Source organism: Natrix helvetica, assembly GCF_964273705.1.
Source record: "Natrix helvetica genome assembly, chromosome: Z".
Classification (NCBI taxonomy): domain Eukaryota; kingdom Metazoa; phylum Chordata; class Lepidosauria; order Squamata; family Natricidae; genus Natrix; species Natrix helvetica.
Genome location: NC_138554.1, coordinates 72,786,020 through 72,803,919, shown reverse-complemented (window position 1 = coordinate 72,803,919; position 17,900 = coordinate 72,786,020). Strand labels below are relative to the sequence as shown.

At 39.2% G+C, this 17,900-nt stretch overlaps 1 protein-coding gene across 2 annotated transcripts in view; it reads right to left on the bottom strand.

The window, feature by feature from the left end:
• VPS41 (VPS41 subunit of HOPS complex) overlaps positions 1 to 17,900 on the bottom strand; it is a 241,866-nt gene that overhangs the window by 40,110 nt on the left and 183,856 nt on the right. For both annotated transcript variants that reach the window (XM_081932591.1, XM_081932590.1), the window contains 5 exons: positions 17,626 to 17,687; positions 13,750 to 13,831; positions 9,659 to 9,751; positions 2,409 to 2,536; positions 572 to 716 (listed from right to left, as the gene is read on the bottom strand). In XM_081932591.1, the coding sequence (XP_081788717.1) occupies positions 572 to 716; positions 2,409 to 2,536; positions 9,659 to 9,751; positions 13,750 to 13,831; positions 17,626 to 17,687 (510 nt within the window). The remainder of the gene's footprint in view (positions 1 to 571; positions 717 to 2,408; positions 2,537 to 9,658; positions 9,752 to 13,749; positions 13,832 to 17,625; positions 17,688 to 17,900) is intronic.

Genomic DNA, 17,900 nt, shown 5'->3' with positions numbered 1-17,900 from the left:
TTCTCTCAGGAGCAGCAATTCTGAGATGGGGATGGAGAGTCTGCAGGAAAACCAGAATTGTTATCTCTTGAATCAAGTTATAATAGAAGAATATTTACAAATAGATTAGCCAACAGCAAAAAGAACAGAATGAAAAGATTCATGCTGCATCTGAGTGCTAAATTAAAATGTTTTCCTCACCATTAAACAGCTTGGCTCACAATCTTTCATGTTCATTTGAAAATATTGGATTCTTTAAGAAAATGCGTATTGTTTAAAATTGTTTATGGACTAGACTATATTTTTTACCACTTTGCTCTTTCAATTTATATAGCAATTATCAATTATGATCAGAAAAATGAAGAGTCTTCTCACAATATAATATTATGTCCTTTTTCTTAACCCAATGCAGCTTTTCCACTTCTAAAATATTTTAGAAAATATTTATTGTTAGTAACAATTATGTGACAATTATCTACCTTTCTCAGATATCATAATAAAAAGTGCAGGTTGTTAAACTCAGTTTACTTTTTATCTGCAAGCATTCTTAAAAAGAAAAAAGTGTTAACATATAACTTGAAATCCATCATACCTCTGAATCAAACTCCATTAGTAGAACAATTTTGTCCCTGATGGAACTGAAAAGATTGTGTTTGTGGATCAGCTGGAAAACATCTTTATGTCTCAGTGTGAGGTAAATTTCAAGAGCCTTTCTGTAGCGCTGGTCATAGGTGTACCTAATAAGAAAAATCATGTGTTATGAATAGACCCAGATGTGGGCCTTTTGAGAAAGCAATCCAATAGCACAGAAATCATTTGGCTAAAACATCCCATAGTTATTTGGAATAATAGAAAACATTTTCTGTCTACATGTATTAGAAAAGTAATAGGATATCACTTTTTCCTTCAATTTTCTTCAGACCCTCAATGGTCTTTAGCCTTTCTGATTAAGATATGCTTCAAGGATAGTAAAAACCTTAAATAGTGCAGGCTAACCTAGGGTATTGTTAAGGATGCATTCAGGCATTCCTGAGAATAATACAAAATAGAAGGACATATTTATGTGTGAACATTGCTGTGTAAGACTTAAGAAAATGAAACACATTTGAAAAGCAGCTTGTTTCAAGCCTCCAATAACTAGAATATAAATGAAGAAAAACTGCAATCTAGAATATTTGGGGGGTTTTGTACCATTTCTGCGCTGTGATTTTAATGATATTTTCAACAGTAATCTTTCTCTCTCTGAATCCCTTTAATTTTTTATTAAAACTTCATTGACAGCATTTTCCCCATTAAAATTTTAAATTTTAATATTTAAAATAATCAAAACAGAAGAGTTAGATATCTATCCATCCATCCATCCATCCATCCATCCATCCATCTATCATCTACCTACCTACCTACCTACCTACCTACCTACCTACCTACCTACCATCTATCTATCCTGTTTCCTCAAAAATAAGCCCTCCCCATAAATATTGTAACATAGCAGCACCATGAGGTGACCACATTCGCTGCCTCCTGCACCTCAAAAATAATAAGAGTTCCCTGAAAATAAGCACAAGTGCTTATTGGGGAGGGGGGGTCAAAAGAAAATAAAACCCTGACTTATTTTTGAGAAAACACTGTATCTATCTATCATCTGTCCTCTGTCTGTCTGTTATAAAATACAGATGGGGACAGTTTTGACTGTATCAAGAATTTTATCCAATGTTCTGAAAACAGCTTCTAAATACAATTATTTCAGATGTAGTGCAAATAGGAAAGGAGGTGAAGATGGAGTGGGGGTCTTACTTTTCTCCATCTCAGTTTTCCTGAAGCTGAATCTACATATTTCTCACTGAGCCTTAAAAAAAACCCTCAGAGTCAATCCCATAGCTGAGCATCTGTTTCTAGCACAAGTAATCAACTAAGAGCTAGTGGCCAAAGCAGTCTAAAAGTGAAGTTGAAAAATACAAAGAGAAGAGGTTGGATAAAACAACAACATTGGTAGATTCTGCTCAACATAATCTCTCAATAGTCAAAAAAGTACTAAAGTCAGGTATTAAGGCTGATACAGCATGAACAATAGCATTCATGAACGTGGATTTCACGAAAAAAGAAGCAAGATACCACATTCTGATATTTGAGAGCATCTGAATAACATTTTTCTTCCCTGCCTTATAAATTTTAGACATGAAAAACTAAAGTACAATAGTACTATCTCTAAAACAATCTTGCTGTTGATGTAAATCTTTTCAAATGAAATTTCTAATAAATATTTGAACTTCATCCGTCACCCACAAAAGTAGAGATAGGAAGAAGTCAAATTATTTTTATGTGGAGAAACATACTTAAAATTCTGATTATTCAAGGAAAGAACCACAACGGGTTATTTAGATGTTAGTCAATTGTGGGTATCATTCGAATTCCTGAGTCAACAGACTTACAATTCTGCTAGAGTTTTCAGCAATGTCCTGTTATGTGGATCTTTCTTCAGATGGTCCAATACAGCATGGACAATGACTGGATTGTTGTACAGGTTCCCAGGCCATTCTTTAATTAATGTTGCAAAACCCTTAAAATAATTGAAAGTGGATATGAGATTGGAAGCAAATAACTTTTCTAAATAAAAGAAATAAAATTAAAAGGCTGGGCACTTTAGTCAAAGGTACTAAGAGATTAACAAAAATCGTCATTGTCATCTGGGCAAAATGAATTGGACAAATTCAGCCAAAAAACCTCCCCCTTAAAAAATTTTTTTAAAAAAAACATAAAAGACAACATAAAAAATTCTCATCCATTACATACAGCATGTCGTTTGGTTACAAGCTTCTGAGCATCCATATTTTCAGTTACGTATAAAGTCACAAATTTTCCATCTAATATGACTAGATACCTCACTTTCATTGTACATCATATATTCAGTTACAGTTAATATTTCTTTCCTTTCAACAAACCTAATTCCATTACATTCTTGATTGTCTGTTTAATAACAATATACCTTTATGTAATCACTTATCTCGTTCTGATTATTTTTACAGTATAAAAGAATTTACCAAGTATTACATTTATACATCACTACTTTCAATTATGCATAATCCCGCTAATCATCCATCAAGTGTGCTTATGTTCATTGTTATTCTTGTATATCATACATTAAAACAAAAATATTACTCCTTCATTTTTAAACAAAGTATTCTAAATACTCACTTCATAAATATACCAATCTTTCATTACTTCCTTATTGAACTATTTATCAGCAACCAGATAAATTTATAATATAAATCACTACCTAGAGTTATACATAATATCACCATCTATTAAATGTACATAGATTCATTATTACCCTTATCCTTCATTTTAAAACAAAGTATTCTAAATTATTCAATTCATATGTATGTCAGTCTTACATTGTTATTAATCTATTTAACAACATAATTGCATTATCACCTATCTCCTTCAATTAAAACATGAATAAGACATTTTTTATTTCCAGATTTTTTTGTCCAACCACTGATAAAACAAATCCCATATCGTATAAAATTGCTCATCTTCTTGTTCTCTGATTTCAAATGTCAATTTACTCATTTCAGCACACTCCATTATCTTTCGAATAACTTCCTCCTGTTTTGGTATTGTTTCATTTTTCCAATTTTTTTGCAAATATGATTCTAGCTGCTGTTAAAATGTTAATAATCAAATATTTCAAGTCTTTATTGTAAATTTCTGCTATGTTTCCCAATTTAAAAAATCTCTGGTTTAAGGTCTATGTGTTTGTGTATCATTTTCTCCAACCACATGTGAATCTTAGTCCAGTATCTTTTAGTTTCAATACAAGTCCACCACATGTGGTAATAAGAACCCGGTATCTGATAACATTTCCAACATTTTTCTGATTTATTCTTGGACCTTCTTGCAATTCTCATTGGGGGTAGATACCACCTGTAAAATATCTTATACAAATTTTCTCTATATGCAGTTGACATTGTCATTTTATAATTTTGAGACCACAATTTCTGCCATTTCTCTAAATCAATCCCATGTCCAAATTTCCCCCCCACCAAGCTATCATAGTTTCTTTAACTTGTTCCTCTTGTAGTTTAACCTCTAATAAATATCCATATAGTTTTAAAATTACTTTTTCATCAGTAGCTGTTAACATTTTGTCTAATTCAGTCATTTTGTTATAAAGACCTTTTGATTTTCTATCTTCATTATACCTAGAGTGAATGTAAACATATGAATACCAATTCATTTCTATTCCTTCTTGTTTCAACTCTTGGATAGATTTGAGTTCACCCTCTGCATTCAATATTTCAACTTATCTAACTGTTCCTTTTTATACATTATTGGATAAGTAAATGCTTCAATGGTTGATATCAAGACTGTAATCTTTTAACCTTTTCCCAATTTAATAGCAAAGCCTCCCTTATATAATGTCTTCTAAAATAACCATGTGCTTTAGTTCCCTTATACTATAAAAAAGCATGCCATCCCAACAACAAATCATGACCCACTACATTCAATAACCTAGAGTTTTTTAGTGTTAGCCACTCCTTAATCCACATCAGGTTTGTTGCTTGATAATATAACTCCCAGTCAGGTAAGCCCAATCCTCCTCTTGTTCTGGCATCTTGTAGCAACTTAAGTTTTATTCTTGTTTTTTTCTCTTGCCAAATAAACTTCAAAACTATTTTATTTAGATCTTCAAAAAAGTCCTTGCCCAATCTGATTGGAATTGTCTGAAACAGGTATAAGATTCTGGGTAAAATGTTCATTTTAATTGTAGAAATTCTTCCTATCATTCATAGTTGTAGATTTTCCCATTTCATCAAGTCAGGCACAATTTGTTGCTTTAGTCTAGTATAATTGTCCTCCTTAAGAGTACTACATCTAGTTGACAGATATATCCCCACGTATTTAACCTTGTTTGTGACTTGAATCTGTAAAACTTCTGCCAACTCTTCCTTTTGTCTTAATGGTATGTTCTTTGTCAAAATCTTTGTTTTGTCTTTGTTTATTTTCAAGCCTGCTACTTTTCCGTACTCCTCTATTCTTTCTAACAATTTGGGTGCTATCTCTAGTGCCGTGATGGCGAACCTATGGCACGCGTGCCACAGGCGGCACGCGGAGCCATTTCTGAGGGCACGTGAGGCATTGCCCTGTCAGCTCCAGTGCGCATGCACCCGCTGGCCAGCTGATTTTCGATAGTTTTTTTTAATCTCCGGAGGATTCCCTGAAGCCTCCAAAGGGCGAAAAACAGCCCAATGCAAAGAGCTGCCGGAACGGGGAAAGACAAGCGGCAAAGAAAGAGGCTTCTTTCACTCGTGCTGGCTGCTCTGTTCCCCCCTCCCCCCTGCTACTAAAAAGGATCCTGCCCGATCGCTTGAATCCACAGGGAAATGAGAGAGCTGCCAGCACGGGGGAGACAAGCGGCAAGGAAAGAGGCTTCTTTCACTCGTGCTGCCTGCTGTGTTCCCCCCTCCCCCCTGCTACTAAAAAGGATCCTGCCCAATCGCTTGAATCCACAGGGAAATGAGAGAACTGCCAGCAGGAGTGAAAGAAGCCTCTTTTCTTGCCGCTTGTCTTTCCCCCGTGCTGCCTGCTGTGTTCCCCCCTCCCCCCTGCTACTAAAAAGGATCCTGCCCGATCGCTTGAATCCACAGGGAAATGAGAGAGCTGCCAGCACGAGTGAAAGAAGCCTCTTTTCTTGCCGCTTGTCTTTCCCCCGTGCTGGCTGCTCTGTTCCCCCCTCCCCCCTGCTACTAAAAAGGATCCTGCCCGATCGCTTGAATCCACAGGGAAATGAGGAGAGCTGCCAGCAGGGGGGAAAGACAAGCAGTAAGGACAGAAGAAAAGAGGCTTCTTTCACTCAACGTGGCTGCTGTTGCCCTTTTCTCCATTTCAGTGCTAGGGCATCGAGGTTGCCCCACCCACCATCGCGCAGGTCCTCGCTTCTCCCAAACATTTCTTTGCCTACCTGATTTCCAGCTCCATCGCGTTTCTTGCCATCGTGTGCAGAGAAACAAAGTTTGTGGGACTAAAAAAAAACTTCAATCAATTACAACTTGGGGAGGGGGAAGAGATCTCGCAAAGTTGGAATTGATTGATTGAAAGGAGTTTTTTTTAGTCCCACAAACTTTGTTTTCCTGTCCAAAACAGCAAGAAACACGATGGAAAAATGCTACGGAGGGGAAATTAAATAGGCAAAGAAATGCTTGGGAGAAGCAAGGACCTGGGGCTGGGCGATGGGGGGTTGGGCAGGCTCCATGGAGTGGTGCTGAAATGGAGAAAAGGGCAACAGAGCAGCCACCTTGAGGGGGGAAAAGCTGCTTTTCCTTATTTCCTTGCTATTGTCTTTCCCTCATGCAGATTGGTCTCTTCCTCATTTCCCTTTGGACTGCAGTGACCAGGCAGGAGCCGCTGTGCTAGCACGGGGGAGGAGGGGAAACAGAGCAGCCACCTTGAGGGAAAAAAGCTGCTTTTCCTTATTTCCTTGCTGCTTGTCTTTCCCTCATGCAGATTGCTCTCTTCCTCATTTCTCTTTGGATTGCAGCAACCAGGCAGGATCCTCTATGCTAGCACAGGGGAGGGGGGGAAACAGAGCAGCCACCTTGAGGGGAAAAAGCTGCTTTTTCTTCTTTTCTTGCTGCTTTTCTTTCCCCTGTGCCAGCAGCTCTCTTCATCATTTGTCTATTGACTGTAGTGCCCAGGATCCTCTTTAATAGAAGGGGAGAATTTAGCAACTGGACTCACACCTGCCATTGTAAAAAGGGCCCAATCTTTACACAGGAGAATGATAAGGGAAGGTTTTTTGACACAGGAGCACACTTGAGCATCCCCCCACCCCCACCCCAATCTCTGCCTGTTAGTGGCAGAGCAATTTCTCCCCTCACTGGGTGTTATCCAAGGGGAAGCAGCCAGAGCAGGGAGTGACGAGGAAGCCTTGTGCAAAAATGCACGGTCCATACAGGTGAGCGGGGACATTACATTATGTGGGTCGGCACTCGAGTTCGTGTGATAGCGCGCACGTATGTGCTTTTGGCACCCAAGGCGAAAAAGGTTCGCCATCACTGCTCTAGTGGATCTTCAAGGATAAAAACTAAATCATCTGCAAACGCTTGTAGCTTATATTCTTCTTTTTTAATTTTCAATTCCTTTTATTTCTTCTTCTTTTCTAATCTTTCAGTTTAAGACTTCTAATGTTAAGACAAATAGTAAAGGTGATAGTGGGCAACCTTGTCTCATACCTCTCTTTATTTCAATAGAGTCTGTCAGTTCTCCATTTACCATTATCTTTGCTGTTTGTTTATGATATACCATTTGTATAGTTTGAATAAATTTCATACCAAAATTCATTGTTCTGGTTTCATCTGGTATCTGGGGAAGATTAGCATCCTGTAAATATTTTTTGACTCCTCCCTCTTCTATTTTCTCTTGTTCATACAGCTGAGCATAATAATGAATAATTTTCTTCTTCTCAGCATTTTCATACTGAATTTGTCCTTGGTCAACTCTTAGCTGCAATATTTTCTTTGCTTCTCTCTCTTTTTTCAGTTTGTATGCCAACCATCTGCCTGGCTTATTTGCATTTTCAAAGTAGTTCTGTTTGGTGCCTCTAATTTTTTGTGCCAATTCTTTTTTTCCCCCAGTAGATCTATTTTATGTTTAATTATATCCATTTTTATTTTAACATCTTTTTTGTGTGGAGATCTCTGTAACTCTTTTTCAAGTATTTTATAATTGTTCTCTAGAGCTTTATGTGTTTGTCTTTTCTTTAAATTTCTCTTCCTTACGTAATCTATTATTAGACCTCTAATAACAGCCTTCATTGTATCCCAAAGGTTCTGCATTGATGTATCTTCTTTTCTATTTTCTTTAAAGAAAAAGGCCAATTCCTTTTCCATTTTCTGTACAAAATCTTTCTCTTTCAATATGGTATTATTTAATGTCCATCTAGATCTTTTCTTTTGGCCCTTCCATTTGATTATAATTGGATTATGATCTGCCCAGGTGCTTGATTCAATCTCAATTTCTTGTACATTACAAATCAATTCAGTTGAGGCCCATATCATATCGATTCTGGAAAATGATGAATGTCTATTTGAATAAAAAGTATATTGTTCTTCTGTGGGATTTCTCCCCCCACTTTTTAATACTAATGTAATTAGGAACTACAATAGGAACTACAATTAGGCCTCCACAATTTCAAGTGGGAAGGACAATTCCAATTCCAAGTGGGAAGGACACAAGTATAAGGACTTCTGTTTGATCCAGAATATATATGCTTCCTTCCTATTTCCCGAAGAACTTTCTTTATGGAGAGCTCTATCATTTTCTTGGGACTAACCTACAGAGGTGGGCTCCTACCGGTTCAGATGAATAAGTAGTAACTTGGCTGCCTGGGTCGTTGGAACCGGTAGTGATCCAGGCCTGCCGTGCCCCTGAACGGTTCTCCCATAGGCAGAGCCATCTTGGGTTTTGCTTCTGCGCATGTGCAGAGCAATTTTTATTGCAATGGCTGGCCACGCCCGCCCGCTCCAACACTCACCTTGCCTCACTTTCACCATGTGGATCCGCAGAACTGCCTCCTTCTACCTACACACAGGTAAGCAGCATTCATGCTAGCTTAGCCCTCCCCTCCCCGCCGGCTGCAACCCAGCCTTGTCAACTGGGAGACTGGCAGAGAAAACGGTGAGCGAGTGGGTGGGACCGGCCTGGCCTCCGACACTCCATCCCGCAGAGGTGATGGCAGTAAGCCGTAAGGAAAGTGAGCCCGGTGATGTGGGATGGACAGCCTCCTGCACCGCTGCACCCTTGCCTTCCATGCAGAGCCTCTGTCGGTGGGGCACCTCCCATTTTGCCCATGTACCCCCTCCCCCCCACTGCTTCTACATCCCCAAATGGTCCATGCCACCCCCCGCATATCCCTCAATGCCAAAGTAGATGTCCCTTCGGGCAAGCTATTGAAGCTTGGCTCTTTCATTCCACCTCCCCTTCTGACCTTTCTCATCCAGCCCTTCCTACAAGCACACACACTTGCCACAGTGCGAGGTGAGTGTGGCCAGGGAGAAATCAGGGTGAGGGGGAGGAGAAGGCTGAAATTCTGCTAGGTCACCTCAAGAGAGTGCCACTCTTCCTCTCAGCTGCCTCTCGAGGTTGGCTAGGTTGGACCTGTGCCTGCTCTTGCCCGCCCCGCTTCTCCTCCTCATGGCTGATCCCATGCTTTGTGGGAATAAAAGCGGTCATGCAGAGAGAACTGCGAGTGGAAGAAGCAGGTCCCAAGCAGGCCAGCAGGTGCCCTACACACCTGCGTTTTCCCCTCCTTCCCTCAAAGCAGCCATGCCTTCCACTTGCCCATCAGTGACTGCCCATTGCTCCCCCTGCAGGAGCTAGAAAGCATGAGGGATTTGGCTTGATGGCTCGTTTTGTTTCAGAAGGGGGAGAAAGGATATCTCCTTTCTGCAAGGGAAGACATCTTCCTTGGCTGCCTTCAGCTGCCTCTTCCCTTTAGGCTCGCTGAGTCTAAGTGCTCGCTTTTCCTCTGGAGAAATCCAGAACCCCGGGAAGACTGTCCTTATATATTTTATTGGTAGATTGCATGTCTCATCCTAATCTCTGCTTTACCAATATAGTGACAAATTTAGAATTAAGCTGCTGTTCTGTTTCAGTGGTATTACAACAAATAATATTTTACCTGATAATCGCTCTCTAGAAATTCATGCAGAACCATTTCATAAATGAAAGGCTTCAGGATCGAATCTTGTCTTGGCAAATAGTGGCTAATTGCCTAAGGAAATAAACAATTAAAATATGTTTAAGCTTTCCAAAAGTTTTAGGAAACATTATTAAAAACAAAGCCAGAAGAGATGGCAGTATTCCAACTGAGCTATTTAAAACCCTAAAGGATGATGCTTCTAAAGGGCTACACTCAATATGCCAAAAAACTTTGAAAACTCAGCAATGAACACAGGATTGGAAAGGTCAATTTAGGTTCCAATTCCAAAGAAGGCCAATGCCAAAGAATGTTCAAATTACTGTATAACTGCACTCATTTCACACACTAGCAAGGTCATGCTCAAAATTTTACAAGCTAGACTTCAGCAATATGTGAACCAAGAACTACCAGAAGTAGAAACTGTGTTTCAAAGCGGCAGAGGAAATAGAAATCAAATTTCCAACAGTTGCTGGATCTTGGAGAAAGAAGGGAGTTCCAAAAAAAAAAAAAAAAAAAGGACCAAATCTAGTTCTGTGTCATTGACTACCTTAAAATCTTTGATTGGGTATATCATAATAAAGTGTGTCAAGTTCTTAAAGTGATGATAGTACGAGATCACCATACCTATCTCCTGAAAAACATGAGGGTTAAGTAGCAACACTGAAGAAACGTGGAAAACCAGATTGGTTCAAAATAGGGGGAAAAGTATAAGAGGGCTGTATATTGTCATCCTGCTTATTTAATGTATGCAGACTAATGTGAAATGCTGGGCTGAATGAATCACAAGCCAGAATTAAGATTCTCATGAGAAATATAAACAACCTTAGATATGTAAATGATACCTAATGGCACAAAATGAAGAGGAAGTAAAGAGCCTCTTGATGAGGAGAGGAGAGTGCAAAAGTTGGCTTGAAACTCAACATTAAAAAAACTAATATCATGTAATCTGATCCCATCACTTCCTGGCAAATAGAAGGGGAAGAAATGAAAGCAGATTTTATTTTCTTAAGCTCCTGGAGCACTGCAGATAGCAACTACAGCCATGAAATTAAAAGATGCCTGCTCTTTGGGAGGAAAGTTATGACAATCAGAATATTAAAAAGCAGAGATAAATTATAATATAGCCTTTATTGTCATTGTACAAAATAAATGCAACAAAGTTGGTTGTGGTTTTTCAAAAGTTTTATATGGCTGAGAGTTTGGACCAAAAGCTGAATGCCAAAGAATGATGCTCTCTAGTTGTAGTGTTGGAGAAGACTTTTTAAAGTCCCTTGGACTTCAAGGAGGTCACACTAGTCAATCCTAAAGGAAGTCAATCCTGAACGTTCTTTGGAAGAACAATTATTGAAGCTGAAGCCAAATGCTTTGGCCACCAACTGAGAAGTGATGACTCACTAGAAAAAAGCCCCCCACTGATATTGGGAAAGATTGAAGACAAAAGGAGAAGGGCCAGTGTTATTGATGCAATGAATATCAATTTGGGCATTCTTTGGGAGACAGTGGAGGGCAGGGGCCTGGTGGGCTATATAGTCCATGGGGTCACTAAGAGTTGGATATGACGTAGCGATTGAACAACAAAAACAAAAACAATCGCCAGTTTGGAAAGGCAGTAATGTTATTGACAGGCTTTTTGAACAATCTACGAAGATTTTCTAAATTTAAAAGTCTTCTGGATAGCATAAGGCATTGTAAGATTTTATACCCAAGTTAAAAATAAATCTAGAAGGGAATGGTGATGGCAGAAATAGTACATCACCCATTTATCCATACATCTTTTAGAGTGAAGTGAAATAGAGGAAGGTAAGCAAGAGGCTATCTTCTAATCTGACAATATCTGGCTACTAACTTGCTCTTCCTCCATAAATAGTGCTGTTGTCTTGCCATCCATCTTTAATTTTGTATGAAGGCAGCTGCTATGAGAAAAACTACAGTTTTGCAATACTTTCACACTCTTGAATAGAATTTAACATCTCAAAAGGACTACCTACTGTGAGATCTTAATAATATGCTCCTTTTGGTACATTGAGTTTGAATAGGAAGACATAAAATTCGTAGTGAGAATATGGGTATGCAATCAATACTCATGTTCATAAATGCTTTGTATTATTTGAGAAATAACAGCCTTTTAGCATGGTCAATCTATTAACTTTGATGCTTGCTAACCAATATGTCCCTTAAAAGTTCCTGCTCTGCTCTGCCAGTAGTCAAATTATATGAGTTCTTTCTAATCTTGCAGTACACAACAGGCCCAAAATCTGTCATGTTGAAACACAATTAATTCCTGAATATATTATTAATGAACCGGTCTACAAACTCTTGAATCATGAGACCATAAGTATCTACTTTGCTTTTAAAGACTTCTAAAAAGTAGATTCTTGAAAGGTTACAACTCTCTGACAAACTTAGATGGACATAATTCAGCTTCCATGTCTGATATATAAAAAATTGTATGTCTTGTTTAAGGTCTGGGGAAAAATCAAGAAGAACCATTATATTTAAATCACAATCTGGTTATCAACGATGGAGCCAATGACATATTCAATACCATAGATCTCAGTAAAATGGTAAACTATGCAGACCTTTTAGATGAAAAAGGAGAACTAAAATCAGTGCAAGATCTGAAAACACAAGGAATAAATATGGAATGTTGGCCTTATTTACAAATTAAAACAAGATTTAAAAAAGATCGGGAACAATATGGAATACATGAGAAACAAATGGAATTAGATAATATATTATTAGGAATGGGAGGAAAAATGATTAGCAAATTATATAATTTTCTTTTAAGATATAAAATGGAGGAAGGGACAGTAAAGGAGACAATGATTAGCTGGGCAAGAAACTTTGGCCATAATATAGAGTTAGAAAAATGGGACAAACTATGAGTAGCTTACAAAGAAAACCTCTATAAAATGTTTTATAGATGGCATTTGCCCCCAGCGAGATTGGCCAAAATGTATCCAAATTTATCCCCCAAATGTTGGAGATGTAGCAACACGTTTGGAACATTCTACCATATATAGTGGATGGGCCCCACTACAAGGAAATATTGGTGTAAAAATCAGAAATGGCTGGAAGAAATTACGGAGCAAAAAATAGAATTGAAACCGGAATCATTCTTATTAGGAATACAGACAAAAACAGACAAAAAAATTCAATACATAATACTACACATACTCACTGCAGCTACGATTGCTTTTGCACAAAACTAGAAACAAATTAATATACCCGCAGACAAAACAATAATTAGAAAGGTACTCGAATATGCAGAAATGGAAAAAATGATCATGGAACTAAAAAAAGAGAAGAATCGGATTTCTATAAAATATGGAATAGAATTTATAAGTGGCTAGAAAACAGAAGCCAAAACAAGAAATAGAAGTCTTTGTTTTTCCCCCCTCTAAACTAGTATTGAATAAAAATTAACCAAAGTTACTAATTACTATCAAACTTAAAATATTGACCACAATGTAAATAAAATGGTGATATGAACAATTAATATTATTACAAGTGTTAGTACAACTATTATTACACTATTACAAAAGATAAAATCGATAGGAAAGCAATGGAGAATGGAGAATTACAAAAGCTAAATATTAATGCCAATACAGAAGACTGTATAACTATTTAATATTGTTAAGTTTGTCTTGTTTTTTCTTTTTGTGTGTGTCTTTTTTCTGCTTTTTAAAGGTAAAAATGTTCAATAAAAACTATTTTTTTAAAAATTGTACAAGGAACCAAAATGCTATATTTTGTTAAGTTTCATGTCTCAAAAATGATTAATAGCATGTTTTAACTTTTTATTAGGCCATGAATATCAACTTATTTCAGTTTTAGATTCTAGGATATGTAATGCTATTTCTTGAAATTCAATTAATAAACTTACCCTATTGTGGGACCGACCCAACTCACATATAGAAAATAACAGATGAAACAAACAATAATGACAGTTCTAAATATAATAGAGCAAATTTTGAATATGTCTACTTTTGGGAAAAGTAGTAAAGATATGACTATATGATTTATTAACTTCCACATGTGACAAGCAAGTAGTGTTCGGTCATACAAACCTTAAGTTGCCCAATTTCTTTAAATCTATATACTTCACATTCCCATAAATTTGTGTTTTTTCCAAGTATCTTCTGACATTTTCTGAGGAGGAAATATATAATAAGCAGTGTTCATAAATCATATTTTCAATGCTAAATTTTTTCCTTGCATACTTCATCATTTGTGAAGTAACAGAGCAGTAATTTGAAATGAATTATGAATTACTTTTTAATCTGACTAAGGACACTCAAAAAACATAAAATTCAGCAACTACAATCAAATATTGTATTTTTTGGAGTATAAGATGCACTTTTTGCCCCCCTAAAAGAGGGTGAAAATTTGGGTGCGCCTTATACACTGAATGTAGCCCTGACCACCTGCCATCCCCCAGCAATTTGCCTCCTTGCAGCAAACAATAAACAGCCTGTTTCAATTTCAGCACAGCCTGATTAGCACTAGCAGCTGATGGGCCTCCAACTATCAGTTGTATCAGGCTGCAGACAGGCAGCAATAGGCTATGGCAATCCCTGCAGCCCCAAACAGCTGATTGTTGGGAGGCCCGACTATCAGCTGCTTGTGCTAATCAGGCTGTGCTAAAACTGCTGTTTGCTGAAAGGAGGCAAATTGCTGGGAGGCAGAGGCAGATTTTTATTTTCTTGTGCAAATCAGGCTGAAACTGAAACTGGCTGTTTGCTGTAAGGAGGCAAGTCAATAACTTTAAATGTGTATAGAATGTTCAAATTATTACATTTATTTTTTAAAGATTGCTTTATTCTTCTTCTAGAAAACTTAACAAAATGAAGAAGTTTATTAACATAAATCCTTGATCTGAAGAGGCCCAGTTCTATCGTATCTTCTTTTGAATAGCAGAGAATAACGTATACTTCCAGAAAGTCACATCAATTTTAACAACATCTGTACAAGTATGTGGGTGATGGGGGGTGCACATGTGAGGGTGGGGTTTAGCCTAAATACCGAAAAAGTATAAAAGGGGGGGGGCATCGGATGTCAACTCTGACAATAGCCCGGGAAGAATGGCCCTCTTTTTACGTCAGGTGTTAAATCACATGAATTGTTATGGCCATATCTACACGTCGCAGTGGGACATGGTAATGGCTGTGACGGTGGTGATGGATGGACAGGTTGCCGCCTGGGTGGCTGATTTGTATGGGGATCATGCTGTGGAACTCGGGGACATTGGTCTCTTCCTGGCGGCACTGCAGAGAAGATACCACCAGGATTCAGCAGGTGGAAGCGGAGTTGCTGGCTGTAAGACAACGAGGGAGGCCAGTAGCCGAATACATCGGAGAGTTCTGGCGTCTGGCCGGCAAAGTGAGGGGGTGGCCAGAGAGGTTGGTGGTGCACCACTTCAAGGCCGGTCTTGACCTAACACTACATCAAGCCTGCATCTGCAGAAGGTTGTCACCTAGACTGACTGCATGGTTCCAGGCTGCCACGGAATTAGCTAGAGTTCCATGAGGATAGCCCAGTGGGGCACACGAGAACAAAGACTGCCACAAACACATCCTATCGGCTTTGCCCCGAAAACCCCGCAATCCACAGCAATCTCCAAGGTGAAACCATCTCTGACGGAAGCTGGATGGACAACACCCGTCCAGCCACCCATAACATGTTTTCATTGCAGGAGGCTGGGGCATAGAGCAGCAGTGTGTCCTGAGACCAGCCCTACAGCATCCGTGAGCACACCAAGCACAAAAAGGAGAAGTCACGTGGGGTGAGTCAACCAATTCCTACAACCATTGGCTCCAGCCCATCGAGTGATACGCTCAACACCAGTGGAAGTGATGGGGAGGATGATTCCGACCCAATGATAAGTAAGCCAATCAAACCTTTTGTGATACTGGTAGTGGTGGAAGCAGCCAGGCGATGACAGTGTACAGCCCTGATCGATTCAGGGTGCACTTATTGCTTAATGAACGCCAAAGTCGCTGATAGCCTGGGTGGATAGGCCTCAGGAAGCTGGCTAGGCCGATCTGTTTTGAACGGACGGGTTGTTATTGGGGGCACAACCAGCCACACATGTAACTAATCAGATGGTATTGCAGATGGGCCCCATCAGAAGGTCCTGTGTTTTGTAGTGGTTCCGAAAATCATGGAAGCAATTGTTCTAGGCCTGGTGTGGTTGGACAAGTGGGGCCCCACGATATGGTGGGGTGGTGGTAGTAGGCATCTCAGAATAGGGCTCAGCCCTGAACACCCTCCTCATGAGGAGCAAACCATGGTGCAGGGGATGGTGGGATTTCAAGCTGCAGTGCCATTGATAGATACAGCTGGGAATGAGTGATTCCCTTGGGTATATTCAGACTTAAAGGATGTATGAATCAAATGGGAATGTGATACTTTGTGCCCTCACCGCCCCACGGATTGTGCAGTGGAATTATTCCCTGGGGCTAAACTGCCAAAGCCACGAATGTATTCTATGATCCCGCAAGAGCTAGCAGAAATGAGGACATACATAGAGAAGAACTTGAAAAGAGGTTTTATTCAGCCAGCTAGATCAAGGGTAGCCGCACCCATTCTATTTGGGAGAAAAAGGATGGTGGCTTAGGCCTCTGTGTTGATTTCCAGGGGATTAATGCCATCTGTGTGGAACATCAACCCTCTCCCTTTAATGAAAGACATGCTGGCCAGATTAGAGGAGGGACACATATTCACGAAATTAGAGCTCAGGGAGGTGTATTATAGGGTACGTATTCAGGCTGGTGACAAATGGAAGACAGCCTTCATTGTCCTCTAGGCTGGTACCAGTTCCTTTGGACTGCAAGGAGCCCTGGCGTTGTTCATGCAGTTAATTAACAAGGTGCTGCATGAGCATCTGTATGAAGGAGTACTTGTCTATTTAGGCAATATCCTTATATATACTATAAGACCATAGAGCAGGGGTGGGGAACTGTGGCTCTTTTGCGACTTGTGGACTTCAACTCCCAGAATTCCAGAACCAACATAGCTGCCTCAGGAATTCTGGGAGTTGAAGTCCACAAGTCGCAAAAGAGCCACAGTTCCCCACCCCTGCCATAGAGGAACATGTAACTCTTGTACATCAAGTTCTTAAAAAGCTGCTGGAGGCGCATTTATACATCAAACTGTCTAAATGTGAGTTCCACGGGATGCAATTGGATTACCTTGGGTTCCGTATTTCACCTAATGGGGTGGAGATGGACCCCGCGAAGGTAAAGGTCGCGTTGGACTGACAAGCAGTTGCAGAGTTTTTTTAGGATTTACCAATCTCTATTGCCAGTTCATCCCGTCCTTTGCCCAATTGGCCCTTCCCTTAACCAACCTCTTCCGTACAAAACATATCACAACAAGCCTTCGACTGGGAAGCCCAGTTGTGTGGACAACAGCGAGTCAGCAAGCGTTTGAGCACCTGAAGTCCTTGTTTGTGCAAGAGCCAGTACTTAAACATCCAGAGCCCACTAAACCTTTTGTGGTTCAGGCAGATGCCAGCGATGTGGCGGTGGCCACAGTTCTTTTACAAATGAACAATGAAGGAGCCCTACAGCTGTGTGTCTACACCGCGAGGGAGCTGACATCCTGACTTAGTCATGTTTGGAATAGGTTTAAATAATTGGGAGCAATTAGTGTGACTACATTTAAGAAAACTTTCTGGCATTAATATACTGCCATAATGTACATTTCTCCAATTCTTTGCTATTTCTCTGGGTCAGAAACACATGCACAGAAATACACTACAAACAGTGTATATCACCTGTACTGTTTGCTAGTTGCTGCAAGGAGGCAAATTGCTGGAAGGCAGAGGCAGATTTTTTTTCTTGTTTTCCTCCCCAAAATCTTATACTTTAGAGTGTCTCATACTCCGAAAAATACCATATATATGTATTTGTATGTGCACAAAAATAAGCTAAAAACATTACCTTGCGGCCAAATCATAATCTCCAATTTCTAATAGATGGTTTATGTATGCTAAACCTATATCCTAAGATAAAAGAAAATTAGTCAAAATTAGTCCAAAGGCAAAGGTAGCACTCAGTAATGAACTTTGCTTTCAAGAATTGTAACCTATTTGTTAAATATAATGATTTCGTTTATCCCTGATAGTACACAAATCTACATATTACCAAAAACACTTGTCAAAAGTATTGTTAAAATGAAATTTGAAAAAAAGACTCAGCCTGAATGTTATATTGTT